This window comes from Aureobasidium melanogenum (genome assembly GCF_000721775.1).
Source record: "Aureobasidium melanogenum CBS 110374 unplaced genomic scaffold scaffold_27, whole genome shotgun sequence".
Lineage (NCBI taxonomy): Eukaryota > Fungi > Ascomycota > Dothideomycetes > Dothideales > Saccotheciaceae > Aureobasidium > Aureobasidium melanogenum.
In genome coordinates, this window is record NW_024470079.1 from 236,401 (window position 1) to 263,893 (window position 27,493).

Below are 27,493 nucleotides of genomic sequence, written 5' to 3' on the forward strand. Positions count from 1 at the left end.
AGCAATTTTTGAGCTTGACATGAGTTAATGAACAGGCCGAGAGACGAGAGAGCAAAGACTCCACGTCAGGACCTAGATCTTCTTGGTACGTGGCCGAATCGAGCTTGAACCCGGCCAAGTCAAGCTCGCCTGTATTGCGATCATAACTGAGATAGTATCGAGGTCTACATGAGTCACCCATTTCCAAGCTCAATTCGAAGCTCAACGCTCCAGGCAGACAACCAAGAACATGGTGCAAGAGGTTGTGGATCTCCGTTCCGTGATTCGTGTTATCTGTATATGGCATGCAGATGCTGAAGATGTCAAGCTTGATGCCACCAATGATACATCCAGACTTTTGAGCTGCTCGAAAAGTCTCTTTGAAAGTCTTGGTGAACTGGTTACACTCATCTCGTCCAGAGTTTTAAGTGCTTGGATGGTTGCGTTGATCAGACATCATGTAGCAGTCCGCGTGGTAGTATGTAGAGCCATAGCACTTGAATGCGGTATCGCAGACTCCGATGGACACCGATAATGAGTGATGTCTGATGTTGGAGAAAGTCTCTTCAAGTTTGACCCGAAGTTGCTTAAAGCTCATAGCGAGATGGTGAGGGGCAGGGTTTTTGCAAAGTAAGATGTGACCCGGACACTGGACGCACGATCGGGGAACGCCTTTCAAGGAAGGGTTCTCACGGACTTCTGGACGGGAACCGCTGATGACTACCGTTTTGACGAATTTACCAAAGAAAGGATGAGCTGTGATTTGGACTAGGGCTTCCATGCTATACGTAGAAGCAACATGCTTGCGCTCGGAGAAGTGCCTCTTTGCGAAGGGACCGCTGGAGATAGCGCAAAGGCGCTTGTTGGTGAGGCGCAAGGTTTTGAGAGATTGAGAGTCGACCAGGTTGACAATGAGTGAAAGGATCTCAGAAGGCATGCCGGGCAGCGAGCGGTCACGATCGTCTTTGTATGGCTCCTAGCAACGGTGTCAGTACGCGTCCAATTAACGGATCAGACATGCTACCCACCATCTTGATGACGGCAAAGTAGTTCGAATCTCTGCGATGCGCAATGAAAAGTATTGCTGTGATCGCTCGAGGGTAGAACTGGCAATGGTGTTTGAGAGTTGTGATGGTTCTTCGAAGCACGGTCTACGACGTAACCACAAGTGGAAGGTTGAGTCTTGTTTGTTGTCGTCGGGATTCTCGGTGTTGTGAAGTTGAGATATGGCTTGCCCACCGAAATCGGGTGTATCGTCTCAGGACGCTCTGCGCAAGAGGTCGGACTTCGCTTTGTGCGCGCGACTGCTTAGCACAAGGTGTCTGAGAGATCCTGGTTAGGATGTGCCAGCGAGTGCTTGTATCGGTTCGGCGTGTGGAAGTAGTGAACGTAGATGGAATGATGGTATGAAATTGGTTGAAAGCAGTTGCTTTGCAAGTCAGCGCCGAAGCAAGTTATGTTCTTCGCGCTGATTGTGTTGGCTTTCACTTGTCCGTCAGTGGGCGACTACGCCAAGTGAAAGAAACCACGATTGAGACGACATTGGAAAGGACGACACAGAGGTCAAGACTGCTTCGTTCTTACCATCTGTACCTACTTACTGTTCATGCAATGATCTTCGACTTAAGCCTCTGTCTCGCCTCCAAAGTCTTCAAGATCACCCTCCATCTCTCCGTCGTCTTCCATTCCATCCCCTTCAACGTCTTCATCTTCTGCACCACCTTGGGTGTTCTCATCACCATAAATCTCTCCTTCACCCCTGAATTTGTCTCTGACTCTTTGAGCAATGTCTGTCTTCACCAAGTTTCTTATCTCTCCAGACAATTGCATCACCTTCTCAGGGTGAGCACCTCTCTCAAAATAGGTCTGAGGGTAGGTCGTCTTGTCGATCTCATCAGGGATAGATGACACCGTCTGGTAGGATGCTGTGTCAGGAGCCTGCCCGTTGAGCATCATTCCGATCATGTCTCGCATTATGATACGTGCTTTGGCGACAGTTCCATTGAGATACCAGCCATAATTCACGGGCTGTCACTGTTAGAGAGGTGATTCAAAGGGAAAGGGAATGGCAACATACATCAAATTCAGATCGCAGGTTTTCAGTGGCTAGCAAACCTGCAAGGACAGGCTCTTTGATGTCACAGACCTGCCATGTCTTGCCGTTGGTAGTCATACTCTTGCCATCAAAAACATGTGAGGGCTCTTCGTCTTTCTTATAACGATCGCTTCTGATCCACTGATTCTTGCCGTCTCTCATCTTCTTGGCTGCAGCAATGACTTTGTCTTTGGAAATGAGCTGGAACGAGAAAGTCTGATAGCAGCGGTACTTCGGATCCGTACGAGGGTCGAGGCCGTACTTGACGAGTGTGTCTCTGAATGGACCGGACTTGAAACTGTATCCCACATACTGTGTCGCTTCCTTGAAGAGCGCCTCGTTTCCCCAATCGACGAGGTTACATGCCACACGTCGTGTGACGGCAGGTCTAGAATCAAGCAGCTCCAGCAGATTCTTGACACACTGCTGTAAGGCTTCGGACTGCTTCTCGATGGGAACAAGACCCTTGGGTGGCTCCGTCGGCACCTTCTCGACATCGTGAGCTACCGAGACGACTTGGCGTTTCTTGGGAGCTTGTGTGTTGACAGTCTTGACGCGACCCTTCTCATCTGTCACATGAGTAACACCAGGGTTTTGCTTGTAGAGGTAGTTCAAAGACTGCTCGAATGAAGTAAAGTTAGGAGGTGCAATGAGCTCTTCGTTGGCTGGTCGACCGGGAGTCATGTCGACCTTGAAGTTCTTGATGCTCGATACTGTTCTCATTAGACCATTTCAGCTCATAGAGAGAAAAGAAACTTACTCGTAGGGTTGATCAGACCCTTGCCAATCTGGTGCATAACTGGCTGAGATCCGGCTCGTAGCTGGAAGTCTGGTAGGGCGCGGAATCTGTGAGTTTGCTTGATTGTTGCGACAGGCTGTATGGTATAGGCGTCCTTGTTGTCAACGAGTCGGCGCCGTAGCTGTTCAGCTGTCACAGGAATTGAGTGGGCAGTGCCTTCGGCATCTCCATTCGAGCTCTCCGGGCCATCACCATGATGTTCGAAAGGATCATCAGAACCTCGCTTCCTCTTACGACCTGTTCGTCGTGGGACAGTCACACGAAGGAGCAGGTTCTGAACTGGCATCTCTTTCGAGACGAGTTTCTTGACGAGGGGATCATGTGGGCGCAAGGATAGACCAACAGATAGAGTCTGACCAGCAGGAGCAAGCAGCTATCATAGCAAGTCGATCAGATGACATGGCATGGTAGATTTGAGAAATAGTATTTGACCTACATGTTTGATGTGATGTTCTCCGCCAAGAGATTGCAGACCCTTGTCAATATCTTTGATGATGGACGGATGCTCTACAGTGACAACCCTATCAGAAGATACGGCTAACCAGTCAGCCAATTGATGGCGGTTAGAGGCCAGATCTGGCCGTTGGTCGGTCATGATAGAGTATTTTGTTGTTTGATGAAGAGGAAGAGCATGTGGTCGGCCTGACTCGTTGTTGAATGTGGGGAGTCGAGGTCGAGAGAGAGCACAGCGTGACAGCAACACGAGTATAGTCTGATATGCGGAGGATGCAGTCAATAGTGCATGAGGCTGATATTGCTGAAACGCTCTTGAGATTGTCAGTCGACACTTGGGGAGATTGAGATTTGGAAGCGGCTTGAGGGCCCCGCGGGAGGGGCTTGCGGGTGCCAAGACTGGTGGTGGACCTAACTGGCTGGTTGTAGCCAACTTGGGGAGCGTCAACAACCATCCGCCATAGCTACTCTAATTGTCCTGCTTCAAACAAGACAAGCCATTGTTCACCACCTTCCTAACAGCAATTCGATCCCAAGGCCATTGCTGCCCTAGCTCCTGGCGAAGCTCGGAACCCCATCCGACACTTGTGCCGTGTCCCTAGGACCCACGTCTAGCAATCCGACACGCTGCCGTATCATCATCCCCTGCACACCAACACCGCAACAACACTCTCAGCGAATACCCGGCCGAACATCCACATCTCCGACGCCGTGACGCAGCGGATTCTTTCCAGGCCGAGGGCCAATACTTTCTCATTCATCACTACCCATGATGAAGGGTTTCAGACAGCGCGTGGTAGGTGGCCCTCCAACTACATCAATCAACTCCCGCCAAGATTCACTATGGCTAACGACCTCAGCATGAGCAGCTCTCGCGAGCTAAGGACAGCAACAAGATCTCAAAGAAAGCGAGCAAGGAATCATCATCCGGCACCGCTTCCCCTCATGGCGGCGCTGCTCAGTCGCCCGCCGGCACCCCCTCGTCCTCGACCCAAAATCTTGCCGAAACCCGCAAACCATCAAATGATGCTCTGTCTTCAAACCAGCAGCAGCCCGCAATGTCACAACACCAATACATCCAGCAACACCAGGGTGCTAACGGCACTCAAAGCCCCAACCGCTACAATCAGCAAGGTGTAAACCCCAGTGTCGTCATCAGTCCCAGTGCTCCTGTAAGTGAAGGTCATTCGAGAAAACATACAGCTCTTCTTTTCTCACCAGACACAGCATGTCCCTCCTCCTGGCGCCGCCGAAACCATGCCTCACGACCTGGCCCCACCAAAGGCTGGCCAAAAGTCGCTGCTGTTCGACAGATTGCAGGCCACTCCCAAAGATACAGTGCCCGAGGGTGTGCGCACCCCCAAGCGCCAACACTCGTCAAGATTCGACATTTCAGATCAGCGACAGCGCGAACTGGAAAAGCTGCCCGGCTTCCACGAGGTTCCTCCCAACAGACGCCAGGAGCTCTTTATGCAGAAACTCGACCAGTGCAACATCATATTTGACTTCAACGATGCGAGCGCCGACATGAAATCAAAAGAGATCAAGCGCCTTGCGCTGCACGAACTACTCGATTACGTCGCTCAGAACCGCCAGGTCATCTCCGAGCCAATGTACCCCAGAGTCGTCGAGATGTTCAGCAAGAACTTGTTCCGCCCAATCCCTCCTCCCATGAACCCTCAAGGCGACGCATTCGACCCTGAAGAAGACGAGCCAGTCCTCGAGGTCGCCTGGCCCCATATTCAAGTGGTTTATGAATTCTTCCTCCGCTTCATCGAGAGTCCTGATTTCAACACAAACTATGCCAAGCAATATATCGACCACAGCTTTGTTCTGGCATTGCTCGACCTTTTCGATTCTGAAGATCCTCGCGAGCGTGATTTCCTCAAGACAACCCTTCACCGTATCTATGGCAAGTTCCTTAACTTGAGATCATTCATCAGACGTTCTATCAATAACGTCTTCTTCCAATTCATCTACGAGACTGAGCGCTTCAACGGAATTGCCGAACTTCTTGAAATTTTGGGGTCCATTATCAACGGTTTCGCTCTGCCTCTCAAGGAGGAACACAAGCTCTTCCTGACCCGCGTCCTCATCCCTCTGCACAAGGTGAAGAGTTTGAGCATGTACCACCCTCAACTTGCGTACTGTATTGTGCAATTCTTGGAGAAAGATGCCGCTTTGACCGAGGAGGTTGTGCTCGGTCTCCTGCGATACTGGCCCAAGGTCAACAGCACCAAAGAAGTCATGTTCTTGAACGAGGTCGAGGATATTTTCGAGGTCATGGATCCTGCCGAGTTTGCAAAGGTTCAAGAAGCTCTATTCAGTCAGCTCGCCAAGTCTGTGGCCAGTCCACACTTCCAGGTATGTTTATTCTTGCGATTCTTAGTTATAGCCGATTCTAACGAGTGTACAGGTTGCCGAACGCGCTCTATACTTCTGGAACAACGAGTATTTCTGCAATCTTGTCAGCGACAATGTTGATGTTATTCTACCGATAATGTTTGCTCCTCTCTACGAAAACTCCAAGGGTCATTGGAACAGGTACGTTTTTGCCATCTCTCATGTCTCAAAAATTTGGTAGCTGACCCACCACAGAACAATCCATGGAATGGTATACAACGCCATGAAACTGTTTATGGAAGTTAACCCTCAGCTGTTTGACGATTGTTCCCACGATTACACCGAGCAACAGAACAATGCACCTGAAGTAAAGAGAACCAGACAAGAGAAGTGGGACAGACTAGCTGCTCTTGCTCAGTCGATGAAGAGTGGTCTTCCTCCATCGGCCGCTGGCAACACAAGTACCACACAGAGCGCCACACCCGCACGCACGGACGATACAGATCCACTGCGTCTGGAACAACTCAGATTGCAGGATGACTCGGAGAGGAGACCGAAAGAGTTTGAGAGACAGACCAGCTCGGTACGTTGATCAAGTGCGAGTATCTTCTCTCCCTCTCGATCGTTGGGTCTATGAATGAGTATATGTTAGACATTCAAAACACACCGTCAACCTCTTCACATTCCCCTTATTACATCTTCTTTGTGTCACAACATTCTGCTTGTTTTCTGCTGTCGGGTTTCATCAGGGCGAATATATTCCCTAACGGCGCTGGGCGTTTTCTTTCTCACAATCTGTTGCCTTGAACTTCTGGAGATTTTCAAGCTCTCACAACTTTTTGTTCCTTTCTTGATTCCTGTATCCAATTCAAGCACTTTTTCTTTATCTTCATTTCCTGTCTGTCGTCTGGGCGATCAAAATTCCATCATCCTCGCTACAAACAAAAATGCTATGACAAGTTCAATCTAACATGCAAGTCTTTGGTGGATGTGCAGAAACGAGACCACCGTCACAATCGTCACAAACAATCATCGAGCGTTGGCAACACGAGCGGTTCGAGTTCAAGTCATAACCGAAAACGCAGCGGGAGCCGTACGTCGTCGAAGAGTGTCGGGTCCATCTCGCAAGTGTCAAGAAGCAATTCGAGGAGCAAGTCTCGAAGTAGCTCAACCAGTACGACGCACTCGGTAGGCACTTTGGATGATGTTGAAAGGATAAGACATAGGCAGGGGTGAGTGAGGGCTTTGAGGTTGTTTTGGTGATGCAGATGTGTGGGCTGGGAGATCGATCAAGAGGAGTGTATCAGATAGTGAATCCTTGCTTGGCGCAACTTTTATTCTCTTTTCTATACCGTTCTTTGTGCGCTGACTTGTAGTGATCTCGTATCTCATGACCACAGCTGGAAGGTTTTCGTGACTTGCGGCGATGTTTGTTGCGATGATTTGCAGGCTTGGAGATCTCTTTGCAGATGGGGAAGGTATAGGCTGCCATATTCGGGTCATCTTGAAAAAGCAGTACAGCAACATCATCGCTTGTGGGATCACAGAACATTATCTGGCGAAAAATCTAGGCCTACTTTGTTCCCAGAAGATGCTACTAGCACTGTATCTCATACCAGACATCGACAAGTATACAAATGTCCAACCGTTCCGCCTCTAGCAGACATCCAGGCTACCACAACTCATCAAGACATGCGGTGGTTTCAGTTAGTTTGGCTGACAAAGTGATTGATCCTGACTAACATCTTCAAGCACAATATTCTGATGCTCTTCGACATCTTCCTCTTCTCCCAATCTTCAGCATCAAGACTTCCGCATCGAGTGAGCTACTTGCGACTCTTCGTACGCAACACAGCCTCATATACATCCACACACCTCAACCTCTAAACCACAAGTCTCCATCAGAACCACTTTAATTACAGACTCAACCAACCAGTCTGCACCATGAACAAAGAAAAAAGCCAAATGAATGCTTTACTCTCCCTACTCGATCCACTGCTGCCAACCCTCAAACCCAACAACCGCGACAAGTTCTGGTCAAAAAACAGACGGGAACTTGATAGAATTGGTTGGAGTGGAAGGTTTATCGATTCGGATAGTGAAGATGAAGATGAACTAGAAAGAGAAGAGATGAGCCAAGGATCCAAAAGCAATGACGGCGAAGAAATCGCGAATGTTGTGGCTGAGAGCGAAGTTGAGGATGCCGAGTCTGAGAAGAAAGATGATAATGATGAGGATAGGGATGACATCTTATCTAGTGAAGAGAGATATGCAGAGGAAAGCATTGTGGAGGTGATTGTGGCATTGTTGTTTTTTATTGTGGTGCAGGGAGGAGTATTATGCATTGTGCGTTTGATTGTCTGAAGACAACTGAGAAAAAGGATTCGAACACTCGGATAAGAAGACATTGCATGGAAACTGCCACTAAAATAAAGTAGCGAGTCGACAGGTTAGAACTACTTCCTGTTTGAGATTCGTTATAAACTCCATAACTCCTTGTGGCTACTACCTAATACTACGCTATGCAAAAAGAAAAGGCTATATGCAAACAAACACCCAAAAACAAAGACAAAAGAACCAGACCGATAGACAGAAAAGACAACCCAAACATTCGACAAGCCATAAAACTCCAAGTATGACTGACCCTCCTCCTTCCTTTCTTCCAGCCGCCAAACTCCCACAGCATCAGTACAATCGATCTAAGCAACCTCAATAAGTGCAGGACCGAAAACAGCAGCATCAGCAACCTGCTCAACAGTCGCCAAAGGCTGTCCCTTTCTAACCACAGCACCAATAGTAAGTCCAAACAGCAGATCCGTCTGCTGCAAGAAGTCAGCATCAAAAGTGACTTTCTTTCCATCCTGCTTGACGTTCTTGAGTTCTTGGACAATAGGAACATTCTGTCCATTGATCAAGACAAACTCCAGATCTTCAGCTATGCCATGGTAATCGCTGATATCAAACGACAAACTAATAGTCTGATCGCCAAGCTCGACATTAGGAGTCTCCAAGGTCAAAACCTCGAATACTTTGAGGTCGATTCCAGAAATATCGCAGCTTCCAGGGATCACAAAGTTTTGATTCAAAGCTGAGAACGCAAAGTCTCTCGCAGAAGCAGTGAGGAAAGGCTGCGCAGAAGGGATTTTGTTTGCAAGGGAGCGGTAAAACCCATTTTGCTCGCCTTCTTGACCAATGACTGATGCAACAGCTTGGACGACTCCTGCCTTGCCATCGGCAGAGAAGATCATGGATACATCTTGCAAAGTGCCCAGCACAACATCGGTAAACGTTGCAGCAAGAGCAATAGCATCTCCGAAGTCCTCAGTTGGAAATTTGTACTGGCAGGTTTGGAGGGGAGTAGGGAGTTTGGTGTTTGCATTTATGGCGTGGAGTTCTTCCTGGGCTTGGACGGCGATCAAGGTATCGATTATGTAGAGAGAGTTGAGATGGGCTGGGATTTCGAAGCCAGGGACGCCGGTGGTGATGTTGGTGAGTAGAGAAGTGAAGAAAGCAACTTCGAAGAGTTCGTTGAAGGCGATGAGTTGGAAGTTTGTGAGCGAGTCGGCGGGGAAGGAGATGTTGCCTGCAGAGGCATTGGAGAGAGTGCCGTGGGCTGCATTGTTGACATCTGCGAGGGCAGAGGGAGAGAGATTGGGGAAGCCGTTGCTGAGGAGGAGGTTTTTGCTGGAAGCGACTTGGGTGGGGAAGCTCTGGTAGGAGGAAGAGGCAGAGTAGCCAGAAGATGAAGTCATTGCGCTGTAAGAACCATGACCGGAAACGGTAGAGCTGTAGGGGTGGATGGGTTTGGCGTTGCTCAAAGACGCAAGGCCAGAAAAGGCCAGGAGAGCTGTTGCACGGTATGCCATTGCTGAAAGGAAATCTTGCTGTGATATTGAAAGATACTTGGAGATAGAGCAATGTGGATAGAAGAGAATAAGGAAACTTGACTGAAGACTGATTGATGTGCTGGTTGATGATATTCCTACCTTCTGCAGCAGATCCATTCTCTTTATACCATCGCATCTCGAGTATACAAGGCACCTGCCATCACACACAAAGACATAGCCACGTACTCAGCTTCCAAAGACCTGGTATAACATCAGCTCAGACACTTCTAATCTTCAGCTCTCACAGTCGGTAAGACATGTCTGACAGAACATCGAGGAACAACCTAAGTTAAGCACCTCGAATAATGTTAGAAACAAGCTATGTAAGCTGTGCGTATGATTGCTTGACCTCCCAAGGCGCAGTGGAACTGTCTGAGTATAGAAAGAATCTGGTTGGATGGTCGGATGTCGGTTGATCACCCTAATCTTGTGCTTGTATCTTGTAAAGATACGAAAGTCTGTTGGTGCGCTGACATGGTGGTGGCTGACGATGCACACCCCACCTTCCACTTCAAGCCAGGCAGCGCAGTGCACATTTGGAGGTTGTCTGGATGTTGCATATCAAAAGTCTAGATTACAAATAATGTTATATCCGACAGCAAACAACAAAGTTGTGGTGGCTAGAGTCGCGTGAAGTGAATATCATTTAGCCAGACTTTCAGACAAAGTTTGAGGCTTCGTGCGGCAGAAAACGGAAAGAAAAACGGTAACCGGTCGCAGAAAAAGGCTATAAAAAAGAACAAAGTTATACTTTTCTCTTAGTTATGTTACAGATAGCGAGAAGTGCCAAAGAAGAGTTGTGGAAGATTTGTGGGTATCTTGAAACAGAAAACGGGATGCAAAGACAAAACGCGAAAAGGTTAAAAAGAGGGAGGTGGAAGGTCCAGGCGTACGCGACAGGCGGGTAGGGGACCGTGACAGCGAGATAGAGTGACGGGAGCAAAGTCCAGATGTGTTTGTCCCAACACTAATCAGTGCGAAAAAGCGCCATTCCTTGCGGCGTCGTCGTTGGCTCTGTTCTCGGCCTTCTCACGACTCTTGCTGGCGATATCGAGCTCGGCGAACTTGTCGCGTGCATTGGCAATGTTTATTCTAGCAGCATTGTACATGGCCTCGCCGCTGCCCATGACCACAGCCAAGTTTGTATTCTCACTAAGACGAGTGATCAAGAACATGAATTCACCAGTCTTGATCTGGAGCTCGGCAAAGTTGGCTGATCCGGCGGGCATACCCGTGTGTTTGGCGACAGAGTGCTTATGTGATTTGAGGATGGAGGATAAGCGTTCGAAGCGGTCTGGGTGTGGGTTGCCATCTGCTTCGTAAGGACGCGAGACGTGCGTGACCATGAGGCAGGTGGTGCGTTCGTATAGAATAAGCTCGTGGGCGTCAATGACCTCTGCCAATTGGCGCAGCAAATTCTCGATGGCGCCAGCGTTGGGTACGAGGTAGTAGATGACTTGTGTCCAGGCCTTGTACAGACTCTGGTCCCAGATGCTTGTGCCCCAAAAGTCGACATCCTTGCCTGCATCTTGTTGGTTTCCTCCAAAGCCATGTTCGATGCTGATGTGTCGGATTGCGTCGCTACGCTCGGCGAAGACGACATCGCGCATGTTGGACATGATCAGATCCATCTTGTGGATTAGAACAAAGATCTTGGCTTGTGGAGAGTTCTCGCGCAGAGCTTGGACGATCGAGGCATAGTTGATGAGGTCGGCATTGAATTCGCGTGATTCGACGTCAAAGACAAAGATCAAGACGGCGACAGATGCAAAGACGCTTGAGCGTTGATTGGTGAGGTACGATTCGGTGAAGCCATCCTGTCTGCGCCAACGAGTGTCAGTCTTGTCTTGTATGTAAGACTGGGTGTAAGCACATTACCCTCCACAATCCCAGAGATTGAGCATGAGATTGCCCATGAAGCGTATGTTACTGTGCTCGACATCGATGGTAGCTCCCAATCGTCGGACGTCCTTGGCCACGTAGTTGCTGAAGACGATGGAGCGCATCGACGACTTGCCCGCCCCCGACTTGCCCATCAACAGCACCTTGCGCTGCTTCTGCCTCCGTGCTGACCCCGAGCTCAACATCTTGTCCGCTGTCTTGTCTTTGTTGGTATGATCATGTCACGTCGGAAGTGCTACTTCCGGCCAAGACGTCCGATAAGCCCATGACCGCATACTGAGCTTGGACCCGGTACGACAGACATCATCAAAGACTCGAGAGTCAAGCGACACACCCAATCTCACTTTAAGCTTTTAGATCCATCTTACCTTGACCATGGTCTGCCGACACATGATATCGGATCGCCATCAACACAACTGAATCAGGGGCTGAGCTACTGATTCGGCCATGCAAGACGGCAGTCACAAAGTACACTTGAGTACTCTCGTACGTGAATCGTTGCCACCTGTGTCAGATTTGAAACCTGCCTTTTTGAATTCCATCGTTATCTACATGCAAACTATGAACGCTTTTGGGCCTTAGGGATCTCTTTTCTTGGCTTTCTTCCTCTTATTGATTGAGCTTCTCTCCGAGCTCAAGAGATTTCTAGGTAGGTAAAAAGCAGGCTATGCACAAAGTGCTGCTCTTTGGACACTGAACTGGGTATGGCGCATGATCAAAACAAGACACAGACAAGGAAAAAGCGAAAAGCTGAAATAGGAACAAAGGGAATCATTAGAAGTGAAGGTAGAGACAAGAAAAAAGAAAGATACAGTGTTCCCGCCGTGAGAATGGAAAATGTGCGGATGCTCAACAATCGGATCGAATAAAACAACCAGGCCTGCGGTATGGGGTATCATTAGAAGACGGTGCCGTCCGACACAATCATGATCGGTGGCTCCTTGGTGTTGGGTCTCGAGACCTCTGCGATTTCTCTGCCTGCCTGTTGTACTTGTTAGCCAGTGCTCCTATCGTCTCGCCATCTCTAAAGCCTGCTTACCTTCCAAGTGCCAGCCTCGAGAACTTGCGCCAAACTCAATTTCTTGTTGCCTACTAGTCCGAGCTGAGAATTGACTTCAAAGCACAGCTCGTCCAGGAAGCCGACGGTCAGCGCCCGCCATTCCACAATCACATCGTCGTCCACACTGAACATGGGAACAACCTCCATGTTAGGTTGTCCTTGTTTCATGGCATTGATCTGGTATTGCTCGAGACCACGTTTGGCGTCTGCGGGCTTGAGAGTGAGGAGTCCAGTGTCGATCAAAAGACCACCGTTGCGATATTCCGGCAATCCAGTAAGGAGCTCAGTACCAGCAAAGTGTACGTGCATGAGCTTGGTCATTGGCACCATCAATGAATAGCAAAGCCACTGAGTGAGCTTGTGGAATGGAACGATCTTCTCCCAGGGGGCATTCGTCGCTGAGGGCATTGCATTACAGTGCCAAGCGTCACCAATCGACACACCATCGATCGCAGTGCGTGTTGAGGGCCAGATTGGCGCAAGACCGTCCATGAGAGCATTCCAGAGTGTGGGTATCGGGACGACGGGGACTGAGGAGGCTTGGGTCGATGGGTGCGAGAGGAGATAATCTGTTAGACATATTGTTAGTGCTTGCGAGGATACTGAGATTGATGTCAACTCACCAAGTAAGTAGCCAGGTCTAGCCTCGATGCCGAAAATGTCCTGATTTTGCAGAGCATCTCCAAGCTTGACAAGGAGACTTGCTCTGCCTTCCAAACCAGCGAGAGAGTTGTTTTCTGTGACTTGCAGGCCCTTTGCAAGGTACTGTGCGTTGATCTTCTTCAGGCCGGCACTGTCGACCTGGCATGGCTCATTGGGGTTGCTGCTGAATGCACCAGCCTTGAACATCTCCAAACTGGCCACTGCGAGACCCTCGCTGCGCCTGTAAATCTTGCCAGACTCCTTGCTCTTGTATGTCCATTTCTGTCCTGCACCAGCATCCAGCAAAACTGACACGAGGAACAGGTCGATGAGTCTGCGAGTACGTTCTTGGTCATTGACCGTCTTTGGCCATGTTGCCATGAGCTGATCGACTCTGGGTCTGCCACCGACTTCAAAGTGCTGCCAACGGCCATGTGGGGGGATCGAAGCGTAGTCGGGAGCGTAATCTCTCTATCAGCCGAGCGTTAGATAAATGTTCCGCATGTTTTTTGCCTTTTTCTTTTGCCTGAGCATTAAAAGACTTACGTTAATGATAGAAACCACGAATCGTGCAGTGTCGGCGAATTTGGTCATGTCGACGTCGAAGTGCTTCGCTTTGTTGCGCTTAGCAAGCTCGAAGACATACTTGGACCTCTCGCGCACAGCGTGGATACTGCGCAGGTAGGCAGCGGGGTTGAGAGACGGGTCAGGAGCTCTAGGGAGTGGGACATGTGGCAGAGAGGCATTGGCCGAGGGATTGCCATTCATGGGCTTGCTGGCTGGCGACTTGTGGATGGAGCCAGCATCTGAACCAGGACCTTTGTCTGCATCTACTGCTGACGACTTCTTGTCCTTACGGCTGAAGAGACCCATTCCGTCGAGTGTCTTTCTGAAATGCTATTGTCAAGGCGAAAAAGTGCAGCTCGCGGCGCAAGTTGGCTTGTCAGGTCGGCTGCTAGAAAGAAAAGAAGAAAGCTGATTGAAGATGGTGAAATGTTTCAGAATCAAGAGTCGGGTCAAGCTCAATGTCAGATCTCAGGTTTCACGTCGAGTGCTTGGTATGATGACGGGCACCAGCAGGCGGAAAAAAGAAGACAAGAGAGGATGGGACGCTCGCGATAAAAGCAGAAAGTAGGGATCAAGAGAAATCAGTGGACTGTGGAGCTAGTTGGTAGACTACTGCCCAGTCGCGAGTGCCTCGCCCGCGGGGACTTTCCACTGGTGGCGTCTTTTAAGAGAGTAGACTGCGGCGCTCACGTTATTTGCTGCCCGTAACAATTTCAACGACCTGGCTCCCGGATCTGCGAGAGCACGAGCGAGCATACCTCACCCGTTCCAGAGCTAGCACATCCGCCAACGGCTTCCTCACGACCACGCTTCTTGTATCCAGCACGCAAACACGCAAGCTCAGTCACGAGAGTAATCGTCTGAGCAATGATGCTCATCGACACATTTCCACACCCGTTGATCGCTCCCGGCCCGGCTACACTACCACTCGGCAGGGGAGTGGCAGAGCTCAGAGGTTGCTCCTTGCGAGAAAGAATTGGCTTTTGGGGAACGGGCCCACGAGTGACTCGGCAGCAGCGGCCCGGATCTCTATTTAACGCGATGCGGCAAGACCGCTTCGTGCCCTCCCTGCATGTACCTGATGATCTCTGGCCATGCAGGTCACCCAAAGCCAGCAGACACTTGACCGCAAGCAGGCTGGAGTTGAAGACCAGATCTACAGTTGACAGCTGCAGGGATAGGGAAGACATCATTCTTTATCTGCCACTTCTCGATGCGACTGTTTCTCTCCCGTACGAGCTGCTTTAGCCAGAACCAAGCAAAGTAGACTTCTGAGACTGACTCAGTACCGAGACTAACGACCGAAACCCTTTGCTTTCTCTCCACGCTTGCGAGCCGTTGACGCTAACTAGGATGGCACCTCAATTGTGAAAGCCTCTCAATATATTCTCATGGATCGAATGGTGCACTACCGAAGGCCGGAAGAACACCTGTACAGAGTGGCGGGCTCGCTGTCATACTTGTGTCAACTAGGTGGATGGCGTCTTGAAGATATATTCGTCGTTTCACGGTATTGGGTGCCGATATAAATTGGATTTACGTGGTAAAGTGGAACTCTTGTATTTTGGCGAGGTCAAGTTAAGAAAAAGAGGCTCGAGCGTGATTGGAAATCGCATGACTTGTGGATGACCTTTGTCCCCAACCCGCCTAAATCTATTATGCTCTGCTGTTCCATCTTCGCGCTTGTGACCGAGATGAAGCTCGACCAAAGCAGCAAGGATCGCGATACACAGCGACCGACACGGAAATATGCAATCAACTGCAAGAGCAGGATCTGGCAACTAGCCAGGCAAGTCTGCAGTGGTTTTAAACACTTGTCCGCTCGTCCTGGCCTCGAGACGCCGTTTTGCTAGAGCAAAGAAGGAAATCTCTGACCTTGGTATCATCCTGCTGAGTGTCATGTTAGTCATTATAGCAGAAGATAGCCGTTCAAGGCGAGCAGACTCTGCTCCGTACATAGTACTGTACACGCACAAAAAGGTCACGTAAATTGACACTCACTACGTCCTCTCGGCGCATTTCAGCTCATCAACTCATGAGGAAATCCCGACGCTTTTGCTCCTTTTTGGCGCGTCGCTGCTCATTGAAGGCTTTGACTTGCTTCTTGCTCAACTTCTGGTTGGCGCGCTCAGCTTTGAGGGAGCGACCTTCATGAGCATTGGCAGCGCGATCTACATCAAAGAAGGCATTGAGTTGGCGCCTTGACTTGTTCTCATCATTGTGGTTTTCTGCACTCTTATCGGCGGCTTGGAAAGCTCCTGTGAAGCGATTGAATGTGCCGGCCTGCTCGTATGCTGCGGTAGGTTGTGCCAGGGTAACTTCTGAAGCAGCCCATTCTTCTGTCTGATTTTCCTGGTGCCATTTTGCGTAGTCTGCATTGGGATCAAAGTCGCCATGGATCTTAGGGTTGTAGCCTAAATACGGTTCTCTCGGAGGTGATGCAGGCGGTGCAGCAGATTCAGAGGTACCAGGAGCGTGGGATCTTGTACCAGGCGCATACTGCTGGCTCGAACCGGCGGTGGGCACTCGTGGGTTTTCCCATTGTGACAAGCCAGTGAAGCGATTGAGGAAATACCAACAGCCAGAAGCAGGGTCAAGCTGTGCAGACCAGCCATCATCCTCTTCGGCAGGCGCTGGCAGAGGCTCGTCAGGGAGAGGTGGAGCGTCCTCCGGTAAAGGCTCGTCAGGTAGTGGTGGCGCGTCGTCAGTCGCAGAAGCAGGCTCAGTATCTGCCATCTCGCCTTCCTCGGATCCTTCTTGTGACTGTGATCTTTCCGGCTGCGGGGTGGATGATGTAGCAGCAGGTGCTTCTTCTGAGGTGTTGTGCTCAGGCGCCGGCGCGGGCGCAGCTGGGGATGATCGGCCTTGAGATTCGGCCATGACTAGCTTTGAGTAGCTGTGCTATAGAGGCGTTAGTAAGAACAGATGCTAATTATGCTATGATATGGTGGCGTTCAACCAGCAAACAGCAGGTATGTGCGACTATTAGGTTCGCGATGTGTGATTATGAAAGTGGGATGATTGACTCCGGCTCGCGGCGAGAAGTTCCATGGCGTCGGTGGTCGGAGAACTTCCGCATCTGGCTGCGCCTTGTCAGTTGATTTCAATGCAAACGGACAGCCCTCCCGTCACTAATTTTTCGTCCACAAGCTGTTGCTTCCTAGCGACTAAGGTGACTTGATAGCTTCCGTCAAAGGGCTTAGGGCTACTTGTCATGGGCGGCATCTGGACGAAGATCCAACAGCCGCAAGGGATAGGTACTGAAGATTGCAAGGTTTCATGGTAAACTGTCGATATCAGCCGACGTGTCCTACTAGCATATGCATATCAAATCCATTGCTACTCAGGCTAGCAGAGCCGTCGTATTGAGTCTTCCACAAGTCCTTCGACCACTACTCTGGACTTCTAGCTCCATTCAAGATCGTGTTCGAAGCCTTGACCTCGACGAACTGCCAACGCTGCATCTCAGACATATGATCCGCCTTACCAGCATCGTGTGTCACACCTTCATCTTGCTGATTACCTTTTTCCAGAAATGTTCTGGTGTTGGGCTCTTGTCTCAGACTTTCAGTGCTAGAGATAAAATATGCCGTGTCCCGATGCAGCCTATAACGGTATTTATTCTGCCTATTATGAACGGCCAACTGTGATCCTCAACGGCATTGATATCAAGATAATGCAACTTCATCGATATAACGTTTGGACGCCCAGGTCTCATTGGAGGAATAAGAACTTCGGCTTGTAATTCGACGATATCCAAAAGCCTCTTCATATAAGGGCTAGAGTCTGTTATCGGTTTCAACAATGATCCGGATCTTAATCCCTGGCTTGGTGGGATTAACAGTCGTGGAACCTACGCGTGTCATGGGCTTTGCCGAATCAGGTCTATCCATTCGAAGGAATGCCGACGATGAAGAGCCCAACGACTAGCAACTACGTACGGAAGGTCGAACTCCTGTCAAAAGCCACCTCATGTCGTGGCTGTTTGTCTAAAAGCTTCTGAGGAGCGCGAAGGATCGAGAAACGTAAGAATTGGCGCCCCGAAGGCTGATCTAGTCGCGAACTGGGTTCTAGAGGACCAGGACATATCTGGGCAATATCACCGACGGACAGGCTACGAGAATGATCTTGATCTATGACTCTTTTTCTCGTTCTTTGATTACATGATTCTATCATACAGCGAGCATGACGCATTGACCTGTCTTTCTCTCTCTGTTCTTGTATCCTTTCTTACAATCATCATGTCGACCTGTACCGCCCAAATACTCCTTTTTGATGAAACCGGGGCCCTAAAGAAATTACAAAGAAGTAATAAAGCGAGCGTGTATTGCAGGGCAAAATGCTCAAGAAGCGGCCAAACACCCCAAAGGCCAAACTGGAGTCAGCAACGACAGTTTGGGAACAGCAGCCCCTGGCAATCGGGCTCTCCGTCAACAAACAACCATCTCTGGCTGTTTCTCATCAGCTGCTCGAGATGTCGTATATTCACCTACGCATCTCGAAAAGGCTGAACATCCTCAGCTTCAAAGAGCTTCGGAGCAGGCTTGCACTACTTGGTGCATTTATGCCTTGCGGCTTCTGGTGACGCGACCGTTGGGGGTGGAAGCGTCACGGCCAGTGAAGTGAGCCTCACCACCGCTGAAGCGTCTTCTAGCCTCACCAACGGTGGGAACCTTCTCGTCCTTCATCTCAACCAGAGCGCTGGTGGCACGGTTGCGGCCCTTCTTGGCGGGCTTCTTGTAGGTTGCGGCGTAGAAGGAAAGGAAGAGCAGGAGGTAGGAGCTGAGAATGGCCATACCAGCGAAGGCGGCGAACTCCTCGCCGGCACAGATACCCATGTTGGGCATGTTGGGGAAGTATCTGAAGGTGAAGTAGGTGTACGAGGCGAAGTAGACGAAGCCAAGGTCGATGACAAACTGGATGATTTGCATGACGGTGATGTACTTCTTCCACCAGATGCGGATGCCACGTGCGGCCTGGAAGTAGTACCAGTACATGACAACGTGGACGGTCAGGTTCAGGGTGATGGGAACCCATGAGACTGCGGTGTGGCCGAGAAGCTGGGTAAAGCAGAGGAGGGCAGTGGCACCGTGGTGGTAGGTGTGGAGGAAAGCTAATAGATCAATCAGCTAGAGCATTGATGGTGGAGATATTGCGCGCTTACTCAGAGGCTTCTTCTTGAGGAAAAGGAAGCAGGTGTCAATCAGCTCGAGGTACTTGGTGAGGTAGTTGAGCTGCCAGCTGTCAGTAAGCGCGTTCTGGCGCAGAATTAGAAAAACGTACGTAGTAAAGAACAACGAGCTTGTCAGTCCAGCCGCCCTCGTAGGCGCAGACAGCGTGGAAAATGCCGTTTCTGACAATCTCGGGCAGGAGCTGCTCGACGAAGAGAACCAAGAGAAGACCGCTGATGACGGTCAAGTAGAAGTTGTGGACCTTGAAGAAGAAGTTGAGCTTGAAAGGCTCGCGACCACGCATGAGCTCTCTGCCACCAAAGATGATGATGTAGTAGGCGATGAGCATGGTGGCCGTCTCCTTGAAGGTAGCCATGGGGGTCTTTCCAGGGACGAAGCGGAAGTCCTGGGGCTTGTAGCCCTTGAGCGAGGTGAAAGCCTTCTCGAAGATGGGCCACAGCTCAAGACCGAAAGGACGGTCAAGAGTGGGCACGCCGTAGCGAATCCATTCGGGGGTAGACATTGTTGTTGACGGGACTCGGCGGTACGAGAAGCGTTGATGGGTTCTGGTCTACAGAGGCAGCTACAAGGCCAGCAACCAGCAAAGGAGTGACGAATTTGGTAATGACAGAATTACCAGAGGGAAGAGAAGAAGAATTGGACCTGGAGACAGGGTGGAAGATGTTGGGAGAGAGCAAGTCTAGTTAATAAAGGAGGTCGGGAAATTATTCTTTCAACACAACTGGGGAAACCGAGGCTGTCTTGGCAGGGTTGGGTCATCTCTGGAGAGCCTATAAACGTCTTGGTATTTTCGCAAGCAGTTCCCTTTCTGGAGATTGCTAGTTTGCACAATTGGTGTCCTGTGGGAGGAATGAAACTGTGATAGCTTTCGCTGTATATTGTTTTGTGCATGCTAGGAAACCTGTTTGATGGTACTACAAATGCAGGAACCAAGCACAGGGTCAACAACAAAAACACCGCCCTCCCATAAACAAACGGTGTTTGATCGTTGTCTGTGGTTGTTGTGCAGCAGAGCCCGGCTACATACATATAGAACATTGAGAGATTGGACTCAAAGACTAAAAGAGAAGGTGTAGAATAAATTGACGGGTCAAGTCGTGTAATATGGAAGAAGAATCCGGCTGGTAGGGCATTCTCAGGTGATGGTCAGGGTGATGGGCCAGGATTTCGCTGAAGGCTCGGCCTTGGCGTAAGGAATCCGAGCGACTGCCATTTGGTCATCAGAAGCAGCTTCAACCGCAACATCGTCGACTCTATCCACCCTCCTCGATCCGCGCATTCATACCACAATGTCTTTCCTCCGCATCGCCGCTCGCGCCGTCCGCGCTCCCGCACAGCCCCGTATCCAGGTCGCATCGCGCGTCCAGCGTCTCAACCAGGCCAGAACTTTCAGCGTCGCCAGCGTCAAGCGTGCCGACGTCGACGCACACGACCCTCACCACGAGGAGAGCTTCGAGGAGTTCACCGCCAGGTGAGTCTATTCAGATTTCCAGCACCAACCGCAGCGTCACTTCTCTGCCGTTCAGAGACATTCAGACACCACCAATCGCTTCCGGACCTCCGCTCCCACCCATCTCTGCTTCCTTGCACCTGTACACGCACACAGCCCAATTCATGTCAATTGCTGACGTACATCTTCAATTCAGATACGAGAAGGAATTCGAGGGTGTCCAGGATGTTTTCGAGCTCCAGGTACTTCCACCCAGCTAGCCTCGGTTGGTCGCAATAGTCTGACCAAATTGTGCAACAGCGTAACCTGAACAACGCCTTCGCCTACGATCTCGTTCCCGCTCCTTCGGTCATCGTTGCCGCCCTCAAGGCCGCTCGCAGAGTCAACGACTTCCCCACTGCCGTCAGAATCTTCGAGGGTGCGTCTTACATCAACTTTCGGCGACACGGACGACATGCTGACATATTGTTCTTATCCAGGCATCAAGGCCAAGGTCGAGAACCAGAGCCAGTACGACGAGTACCTTACCGAGCTCGAGGGCCTCAGGAAAGAGCTTGGTGTCGAGCTCAGAGAGGCCATGTACCCCGAGTCCTCGTAAATTAATCAAGTCTCAACCTGTCGATAGAGGAGAAATCATCAACGCCATTCCATTAAAAACGGTCCGAAACTCTACAGAAGACGAGAGATATAGTGTATTATTTCCCTGGTTTCGACGGCCGCCAAAAAAAAAAAAAAAAAAAGCAACGAGAGAAGCTCCTCGTTGGATCTTGTTTAATTCACCTTCAGCAAATGTACATTGTGTCAACCTTATGTTTCGTTCCATTCCGCCTACAATCTCACCATGATTCAAGCATCACAAGACTAACTATCGAGCTTGCTGACCGAGCACTAATACCGGCAGATATTCAGGGGATTCGATCAACGCAGTGTATACACCCATGTCATATTTCACTCAGGTGTCACAGACCTTGCTACGCTACGCGTTTCGCGTTTCCATAAAGTCTGGTATCTGGTCGATACAAAAATCCGTAGAAAATGTGTCGCAAGTCACTCAGACTGATAGACCGCTCAAAGACTCGCTGCAAGTCTTGCTGTATCCAGCCTGCACCCGAAATCTCGAAGACGGCCTCCATTGCACGGTCGAGGATACGCTCTCCGGTAGTTATCTGCAATATGATTGACGTTCAGATGGCTCGAATCCGCGCTCTTTCGCTTTCCATACGGTGTAAACAAAATAGCCGAGCGAACTGCAGACCAGCTCCCCTTGGACCTCCCTTAGACCTCGACTATACCAGAGACCACTACATATCGTCATACTAAAAACAATGCTGCTGTTTCAAAAGACAGTATGGCTATCAAGAGCAAAAAAACTGATACACAGAAAAACCGATTCCAGCGCTTTCATACGTCGTGTTTGGTTCGCGTATTACTAAGGCGTAGCACGTGGAACCGTGTTATTTTTTGGTGAGCTTCCCAACCACTACACTAGAGGCGTCCCTTTAGTGACCAAACAGTGGAGAGTTGCCGGCTAGAAGGGTCCCAAATTTACTTGTTTATAAAGATTGGCTTGATTTTAGCTTGCGCAAGGTTTCACTCCCAGCCCCTGACCGATATCATCGATGCAGCAACTATGATTCATCCAGTCTAGGCATCATCGGTCGGTCTCAAATGTCTCTCACTACAAGAATACATTGCATTTCTTCCCAACTCACCCTCACACCAGTCCCTCGTCCAGCCAAGATCTTCATCATCAGGATAACCACAACTCGGGCTTATAGAGGCTTCTCGTCCCGAAGCAGCCGCAGAATGCGTATGTACAATGATCCTACAACCTCAGACGTAATTATCCACTTCCTCGGCAGATCTATCTATGCTCACAAAGCCATCCTCGCAGAACACTCAGAAGCCTTCTATCGCACGTTCTATGGTCCTTTTGCTAAAACATCTTATACCATCCCATGCGAGGAATACGACACCCAAGCCATAGTAACCCTACTAAAACACATCTACTCTTTCCCCTACGAGGAACCTATCAATGTCGAAGTGGATCCAAATTGGTACTTTCAGCTCTACCTTATTGCAGTTGAGTACTGGGCCGACAGCTTCGAGACTAAAGTCTTGGATTTAATAGAAGCGGAAGTGTTTCTTAGTGTCAAAATCATCTACGACAGGCAAAAGCTCAAGGATTGTTGTCGAGCAAGCGATAAGTACGAAATCGACAAGCAAGAAATCACTGAGGAAAAGAAGAGGAGGATAACACAAAGACTGGTTGCTGAAAATCGCATTTGTAGGGACAGATTTACGTGTGTGGAGAGTGAAGAGGGTGGAGAAACAAACGAGGCTGATCGTGTAATGATGGGTCTTGAGGAGGTACTGGCGAGATTGAGTATGGCGGATAAGAAGCAGCAAGGACACGAGAAGAAGATGCGGAGACTTGCTCATCCTGGACGCCTAAGATTTCGAACGTATCGAGGGAACGGAAAGAATCCCTGCGTGTTGTTCGTGTGAGTACCTATGGGTAGGTATAACTTGAACTATAAGGGCAGAACATAAGAGTAAGACCAGTGTGACTAGTGGTATGAATAAGTTGGGTATTTCGTGTTAGCATCTATTTACATCTCGAGCCACAGCTCCCATGTAGTCAGGAGAGAGCAGTCTTTCGCAAATGCCACTTTGGATATGCAAAGTTTTACTAGATCTCTGCCAATCACAGGCATATGTAGACCGACACCATCTTTTCCAGATAGTCCCGGCGGCAGTATTTGATGGCAGAGTAGGCGGGCGGGATGCTGGCTATCCTGCAACACGCCTCCTTGCTGCAGCATGGAAGGGCTGCTTTTCATGGATCCATCTTGACATGCTTTTATCAAGCGCAAGAGGCTGTTCACTTCTCCAGGCTTGACTCGCCCATCTGACTGGTCACACCCTCGACGTCAGCCTTGTCTTCCTCGGTAGCTTCACCCTCTTGTGCTCTTGACTTTTCCTCGTCTTCCTTTCCTCCGGCAATCAACAATGTTGCAACAACCTCGTCCTTCTCTGCGCGCTCGGCCTCGAAGACTGGAAGGTGTCCAGCAGCGTTCTTGACCCAGACGTCTACACCACTGTCGATGAGGACCTTGACGGCCTCAACGTGACCATTTACGGATGCCCAGTGCAATGCTGTGTTGCCGGCCTCGTTCTTGCGGCTCAAAACTTCGGTTTTTGTCGAGGGCTCGAGTTGTGATGCCAGTGTTTTGAGAAGGTCTGTTGTATATGTTTAGTAAAGCCCTCTTTTTCTGTCTTCTTCAAGTATATGCCTACCAGCATAGCCGTTTGCAGCGCAGTAATGGAAAGGTGTGTTGCCGTTGTCTTCGTCGACACTGCTCTCGAGCAGAGCAGCAATGCTGCAGCTGTGTTGTTGTGACAATTGACCAAGGTACTCTTGAAGCTCGGCGCTCTCGTTTGTGCGGGCCAGGTAGAGGATGTCGTCGACCTCGTCGTCGCTGAGCTGGACTCTGGCTGCTTTTCCGGATGCCATGTTGTGTTGGTGTAATTATAGGAAGACGTTGATTTTGTGATCGAGTACAAAGGCTTGCGAGAATCGTAAGGAGATGTTGTCGCAGACAGTTGCTTGTATATCATACAATGGAATATAAAAAATGAAGATCAAGGTGAGATGAACTTTTGGAAAGAGTTCGACATCTGAAAATGCGGGGAGGGAGTAAAAAAGGATAACAAAGGAGAATAATGCTACATCCCATGGCACCTGCCTTGCCAACTTATCTCAGACCACATCCTACTTTGTTTCATGTTATAGCAACTTGCTTGCCAGCATTCAATATTTGAGATAGCTTGTATCTTTAAACCACGCACATGGACGAGCCGATATCGATTTCTTGCTCAAACTGTTTCGAAACCATGCATAAACCGTTGTGTGACTTGTGCAAGCAGCGTCATTTTTATGTATGACTCAGGCCAGCCACAGGAAAGAGAATTCCCGTCCCCACGACCAAACCACGAGTCTGGACTTTATATATCTCGTCAAAGACCACCACTTCCGATTGCTAACAGTAAAGCACACGCTTTGCTGATTTGCTTCTTTCAATCCTATCTGAGCATCCAAGTATCGCCGCAACCATGTTCCCGCCGTCGGCAGGGTACAACCTCGATATCGAGGCCATCAGTGGCATTATGGGTTCTATCTCAATTGGTGAGTGTTGCCAAATATGGCCATTGCTCTCTTCACTGGAACAGTCGCTGATTCATTCATAGCCTGCTGGGTGGTCGTCTTTTCGCCTCAGATCATCGAAAACTTCAGACGCAGCAGCGCCGAGGGTCTGAGTATAGAGTTTGTTATCATATGGCTTCTCGGAGATTTTGCCAATATCATCGGTGCGGTTATGCAAAGAGTCCTTCCTACAATGGTGAGTTTGCGACCCGTCAATCATCTGGGAATGCAGTCAAAGCTCATGAACTCATCTAGATTATCTTGGCCATCTACTACACATTTGCGGATATTGTCTTGCTGGCTCAATGCTTTTACTATCGTGGATTCCACTTCAGAGATCCCAAGCCTGTCAAGCCTTCGGATAGTGAAGAGAATACCCCCACTGAGCGCTCTGCTCTTTTGTCCGCCAATGGCAATGGCAACAGCGAGCTTCCTCGCACACGCTCAGCATCATCTTTCGGCGAGCGCTTTGTGAATGAGGGTGTCCACATGTCGCCTGCAAACCCCATGCACCCAACTCCCAAGGTGCAAAGACCCAGAACCGCCAAGCGTTCTATTTTGCAGAAACTGCTCTTCAATCTGACTTGCATTGTTCTCGTCGTCGCAGCCGGTGTCGCAGGCTACTACCTCAGTCCTTCATCCAACAGCGGCAATGAGACCGAAGAACAGCAAAACGACAGCCTGCACTTCAACGTTGTCGGCCAAGTATTCGGTTACCTGTGTGCTGCCCTCTACCTCGGCAGTCGCGTACCTCAATTGCTCCTCAACTACCGCCGCAAGAGCACCGAAGGTCTCAATGCTCTTTTCTTCCTCTTCGCCTGCATTGGAAACTTGACCTATGTGCTCAGCATCTTCGCCTTCAACCCCATATGCCACCATGGCAAGCACGGCCAGAAATGCAGACCTGGAGAGGCCAGTGCTATTTACGGCAGATATATTTTGGTCAATCTGAGCTGGTTGCTCGGCAGTTTGGGCACGCTTTTTTTGGACTTTGGAGTTTTTGCGCAGTTCTTCATCTATAGAACTCAGGATGAGGATGAGCAAAGTTTTGAGGATGGTATCGAAGAGGAGAGCAGAGGAAGATCTGTACAATAGTGTACGTTAAGATTTTGGATCGGGATGTGCAACGGGATCAAAAAGGGAAAATGGGCTACGATGTTTTTGGAATCTGTAGAATATGTGTATAGAACAAGCAGGAACTGGAACTCCAGGTGCTTTCTTCCAGACGTGCGAACAATCGTCCATGACCTTTATGAATATGGGGAGAGCGAGTCGACTCATCTCCCTGAAGACATACACGAACAGGATAGCGTCACTCTTGTCCATTGGCAACGAGGACACGGCCTCCATCAATACAAACGGACACGCCATCGACATAGGCCTGCAAGATGGTTAGTCAGATACAGTGACAAGGGAAAAGAAGAAGCTAATCGCAGCTTGAATTCAAGACTTACACCGGCTCGACTGATGAGATAGATGACAGCTCCAGCAATATCTTCCTGATTTCCAGCGCGCTTGGCTGGAACGCGGTCGAAAAGAGAGCTGAACATGTTTCCAGCCTCGCCGACTGGATTCATGTTGCTTGGAACAACTGTCAAACGAGTTAGTCTGATGCACTATGAGATGATAACATTGCTCACATCCAGGGTTGATGCCGACCACTCGAACGTAAAATCGACTGAACTTGGCTGCCAGAAGCTTAACGAGATGATCCGTCGCAGCTTTGCTTGTGGCATAGCTGGTCAGATCTACATTCGTCGCATTATGCATACTGGCACAGGAACTCGTCATAACAATAGCACCACGGCCGACATCTCTGCCCAGAAGTCCATCTCCTAATTCAATTTGTGAAGCTGCGGCCAAAAGTGGTAGTAATGCCACAGACAGGAAATAGTGAGCGGTCGTGTTCACACAGAACGTATCTGTCCAATCTGCATGCCGTGATGACCACATTGATGCCTGCAGTTCGGACAATGACGCCGTGAGGACATCGCAAGGAACCAGAGGATCCCGCCTTATGCCAGCATTGGATATCAACACATCGAGATGCGTCTCTCGGCCATTGATTTCTTGTGCTAGCTTTGCAATGGCATCCTTGTCACTGACATCGCAGGCTAATCTGATCATAGTGTGTCAGATGTCAACCTTGTACCACGGAGTGATAGCTGAATCCCTACTCACCCGTATGCTGAGCCACCAGTATACAGACCGATTTGGTTAAGCTCCGCTACCTTTTCCTCAATTGGCTCCATCGGTAAAGCGACGACGTAGACTTTGGCTCCGTTGGCAACCAATCCCTAAAACTAATCCGTTAGTGTTTCGCTCGTTGGTCAATGATGCAGAGATGTAACATCTTCTGGTAAAGATCTAGCCATACCTTACAGATCATGAAGCCTAACCCACTGCTTCCACCAGTTACGAGAGCTACATAGCCTTTGACGCCGAACAAATTCTCGATGTTAAGTGTTGACATGGTGTGGACCTATGACTTGAGTGTCAATCAGTAAACATAAACACACTGCTAAGTAGAGACCCTTGCCAGCTGTGCCAAAGGAAAGATAACAAGGTAAAACAACCTTGAAGTCTATCGTCTTAGTTATCTGCAGTAAGGGCTTGAATTTCAAGCGAGATAAGCGCTTTCTTCAGGATCTACTTTCCTCAAACGATGGCTGTACGAAGCGTCGGACAGTCCGACGCACAGCAACGCAGGATTGCCTCGACCTCTATCAGTATACCTACCTCTTTCTGAATGATAACCATCAACCTTGTCGCGGCCAAGGATCATGTATACAATGCATTCAGCTGTTATCAGACATCTCGGGTCGGCTATTGATCTGACTAGTAATGCTCATGATATGTAAGGTGCACATTCTTCCTGAGCTTTTGTGCTCTCGACTCTTGTTACTGTATCCTAGCC

At 49.5% G+C, this 27,493-nt stretch overlaps 14 protein-coding genes across 14 annotated transcripts; 5 read left to right on the forward strand and 9 right to left on the reverse strand.

The window, feature by feature from the left end:
• Positions 1 to 691: 691 nt before the first annotated feature.
• On the reverse strand, positions 692 to 925 carry M437DRAFT_20872 (uncharacterized protein; the record flags this gene model as incomplete). Its single annotated transcript, XM_041019007.1, has 1 exon — positions 692 to 925. A coding segment is annotated over one exon (234 nt), but the record flags the coding sequence as incomplete, so codon positions are not given.
• Positions 926 to 1,602: 677 nt separating this feature from the next.
• On the reverse strand, positions 1,603 to 3,468 carry M437DRAFT_58112 (uncharacterized protein; the record flags this gene model as incomplete). The annotated part of the gene is made up of 4 exons (XM_041023342.1): positions 1,603 to 2,007; positions 2,057 to 2,787; positions 2,835 to 3,246; positions 3,310 to 3,468. 4 exons carry the CDS (start codon positions 3,466 to 3,468, stop codon positions 1,603 to 1,605), a joined length of 1,707 nt encoding a protein of 568 aa, XP_040876091.1.
• A 630-nt stretch (positions 3,469 to 4,098) lies between these two features.
• Positions 4,099 to 6,261, forward strand: M437DRAFT_88019 (protein phosphatase 2A regulatory beta sub-unit 2; the record flags this gene model as incomplete). The annotated part of the gene is made up of 5 exons (XM_041028751.1): positions 4,099 to 4,122; positions 4,187 to 4,498; positions 4,554 to 5,690; positions 5,743 to 5,870; positions 5,925 to 6,261. The coding sequence occupies 5 exons, from the start codon at positions 4,099 to 4,101 to the stop codon at positions 6,259 to 6,261; spliced, it is 1,938 nt and encodes a 645-aa protein (XP_040876092.1).
• Positions 6,262 to 7,613: 1,352 nt separating this feature from the next.
• On the forward strand, positions 7,614 to 8,033 carry M437DRAFT_69427 (uncharacterized protein; the record flags this gene model as incomplete). Its single annotated transcript, XM_041025280.1, has 1 exon — positions 7,614 to 8,033. One exon carries the CDS (start codon positions 7,614 to 7,616, stop codon positions 8,031 to 8,033), a length of 420 nt encoding a protein of 139 aa, XP_040876093.1.
• Positions 8,034 to 8,368: 335 nt separating this feature from the next.
• M437DRAFT_57787 (uncharacterized protein) lies at positions 8,369 to 9,535 on the reverse strand (the record flags this gene model as incomplete). Its single annotated transcript, XM_041023278.1, has 1 exon — positions 8,369 to 9,535. The coding sequence occupies one exon, from the start codon at positions 9,533 to 9,535 to the stop codon at positions 8,369 to 8,371; it is 1,167 nt and encodes a 388-aa protein (XP_040876094.1).
• Positions 9,536 to 10,527: 992 nt separating this feature from the next.
• On the reverse strand, positions 10,528 to 11,643 carry M437DRAFT_69429 (GTP-binding protein GTR1; the record flags this gene model as incomplete). Its single annotated transcript, XM_041025281.1, has 2 exons — positions 10,528 to 11,377; positions 11,435 to 11,643. 2 exons carry the CDS (start codon positions 11,641 to 11,643, stop codon positions 10,528 to 10,530), a joined length of 1,059 nt encoding a protein of 352 aa, XP_040876095.1.
• Positions 11,644 to 12,356: 713 nt separating this feature from the next.
• M437DRAFT_57693 (DUF1688-domain-containing protein) lies at positions 12,357 to 14,033 on the reverse strand (the record flags this gene model as incomplete). The annotated part of the gene is made up of 4 exons (XM_041023262.1): positions 12,357 to 12,440; positions 12,498 to 13,087; positions 13,142 to 13,631; positions 13,707 to 14,033. The coding sequence occupies 4 exons, from the start codon at positions 14,031 to 14,033 to the stop codon at positions 12,357 to 12,359; spliced, it is 1,491 nt and encodes a 496-aa protein (XP_040876096.1).
• A 1,731-nt stretch (positions 14,034 to 15,764) lies between these two features.
• Positions 15,765 to 16,490, reverse strand: M437DRAFT_10031 (uncharacterized protein; the record flags this gene model as incomplete). The annotated part of the gene is made up of 1 exon (XM_041018545.1): positions 15,765 to 16,490. A coding segment is annotated over one exon (726 nt), but the record flags the coding sequence as incomplete, so codon positions are not given.
• A 1,799-nt stretch (positions 16,491 to 18,289) lies between these two features.
• Positions 18,290 to 19,421, reverse strand: M437DRAFT_57725 (elongation of fatty acids protein 3; the record flags this gene model as incomplete). The annotated part of the gene is made up of 3 exons (XM_041023268.1): positions 18,290 to 18,840; positions 18,892 to 18,961; positions 19,011 to 19,421. The coding sequence occupies 3 exons, from the start codon at positions 19,419 to 19,421 to the stop codon at positions 18,290 to 18,292; spliced, it is 1,032 nt and encodes a 343-aa protein (XP_040876098.1).
• A 787-nt stretch (positions 19,422 to 20,208) lies between these two features.
• M437DRAFT_58028 (COX5A-domain-containing protein) lies at positions 20,209 to 20,967 on the forward strand (the record flags this gene model as incomplete). Its single annotated transcript, XM_041023320.1, has 4 exons — positions 20,209 to 20,390; positions 20,566 to 20,611; positions 20,670 to 20,787; positions 20,849 to 20,967. 4 exons carry the CDS (start codon positions 20,209 to 20,211, stop codon positions 20,965 to 20,967), a joined length of 465 nt encoding a protein of 154 aa, XP_040876099.1.
• Positions 20,968 to 22,175: 1,208 nt separating this feature from the next.
• Positions 22,176 to 22,877, forward strand: M437DRAFT_69434 (uncharacterized protein; the record flags this gene model as incomplete). Its single annotated transcript, XM_041025282.1, has 1 exon — positions 22,176 to 22,877. The coding sequence occupies one exon, from the start codon at positions 22,176 to 22,178 to the stop codon at positions 22,875 to 22,877; it is 702 nt and encodes a 233-aa protein (XP_040876100.1).
• Positions 22,878 to 23,253: 376 nt separating this feature from the next.
• Positions 23,254 to 23,886, reverse strand: M437DRAFT_69435 (ankyrin; the record flags this gene model as incomplete). Its single annotated transcript, XM_041025283.1, has 2 exons — positions 23,254 to 23,612; positions 23,670 to 23,886. The coding sequence occupies 2 exons, from the start codon at positions 23,884 to 23,886 to the stop codon at positions 23,254 to 23,256; spliced, it is 576 nt and encodes a 191-aa protein (XP_040876101.1).
• Positions 23,887 to 24,485: 599 nt separating this feature from the next.
• On the forward strand, positions 24,486 to 25,671 carry M437DRAFT_57695 (PQ-loop-domain-containing protein; the record flags this gene model as incomplete). Its single annotated transcript, XM_041023263.1, has 3 exons — positions 24,486 to 24,558; positions 24,621 to 24,772; positions 24,832 to 25,671. The coding sequence occupies 3 exons, from the start codon at positions 24,486 to 24,488 to the stop codon at positions 25,669 to 25,671; spliced, it is 1,065 nt and encodes a 354-aa protein (XP_040876102.1).
• Positions 25,672 to 25,888: 217 nt separating this feature from the next.
• M437DRAFT_78532 (NAD(P)-binding protein) lies at positions 25,889 to 27,049 on the reverse strand (the record flags this gene model as incomplete). The annotated part of the gene is made up of 5 exons (XM_041027002.1): positions 25,889 to 25,957; positions 26,031 to 26,167; positions 26,217 to 26,695; positions 26,758 to 26,873; positions 26,954 to 27,049. The coding sequence occupies 5 exons, from the start codon at positions 27,047 to 27,049 to the stop codon at positions 25,889 to 25,891; spliced, it is 897 nt and encodes a 298-aa protein (XP_040876103.1).
• Between the last annotated feature and the right edge of the window lie 444 nt (positions 27,050 to 27,493).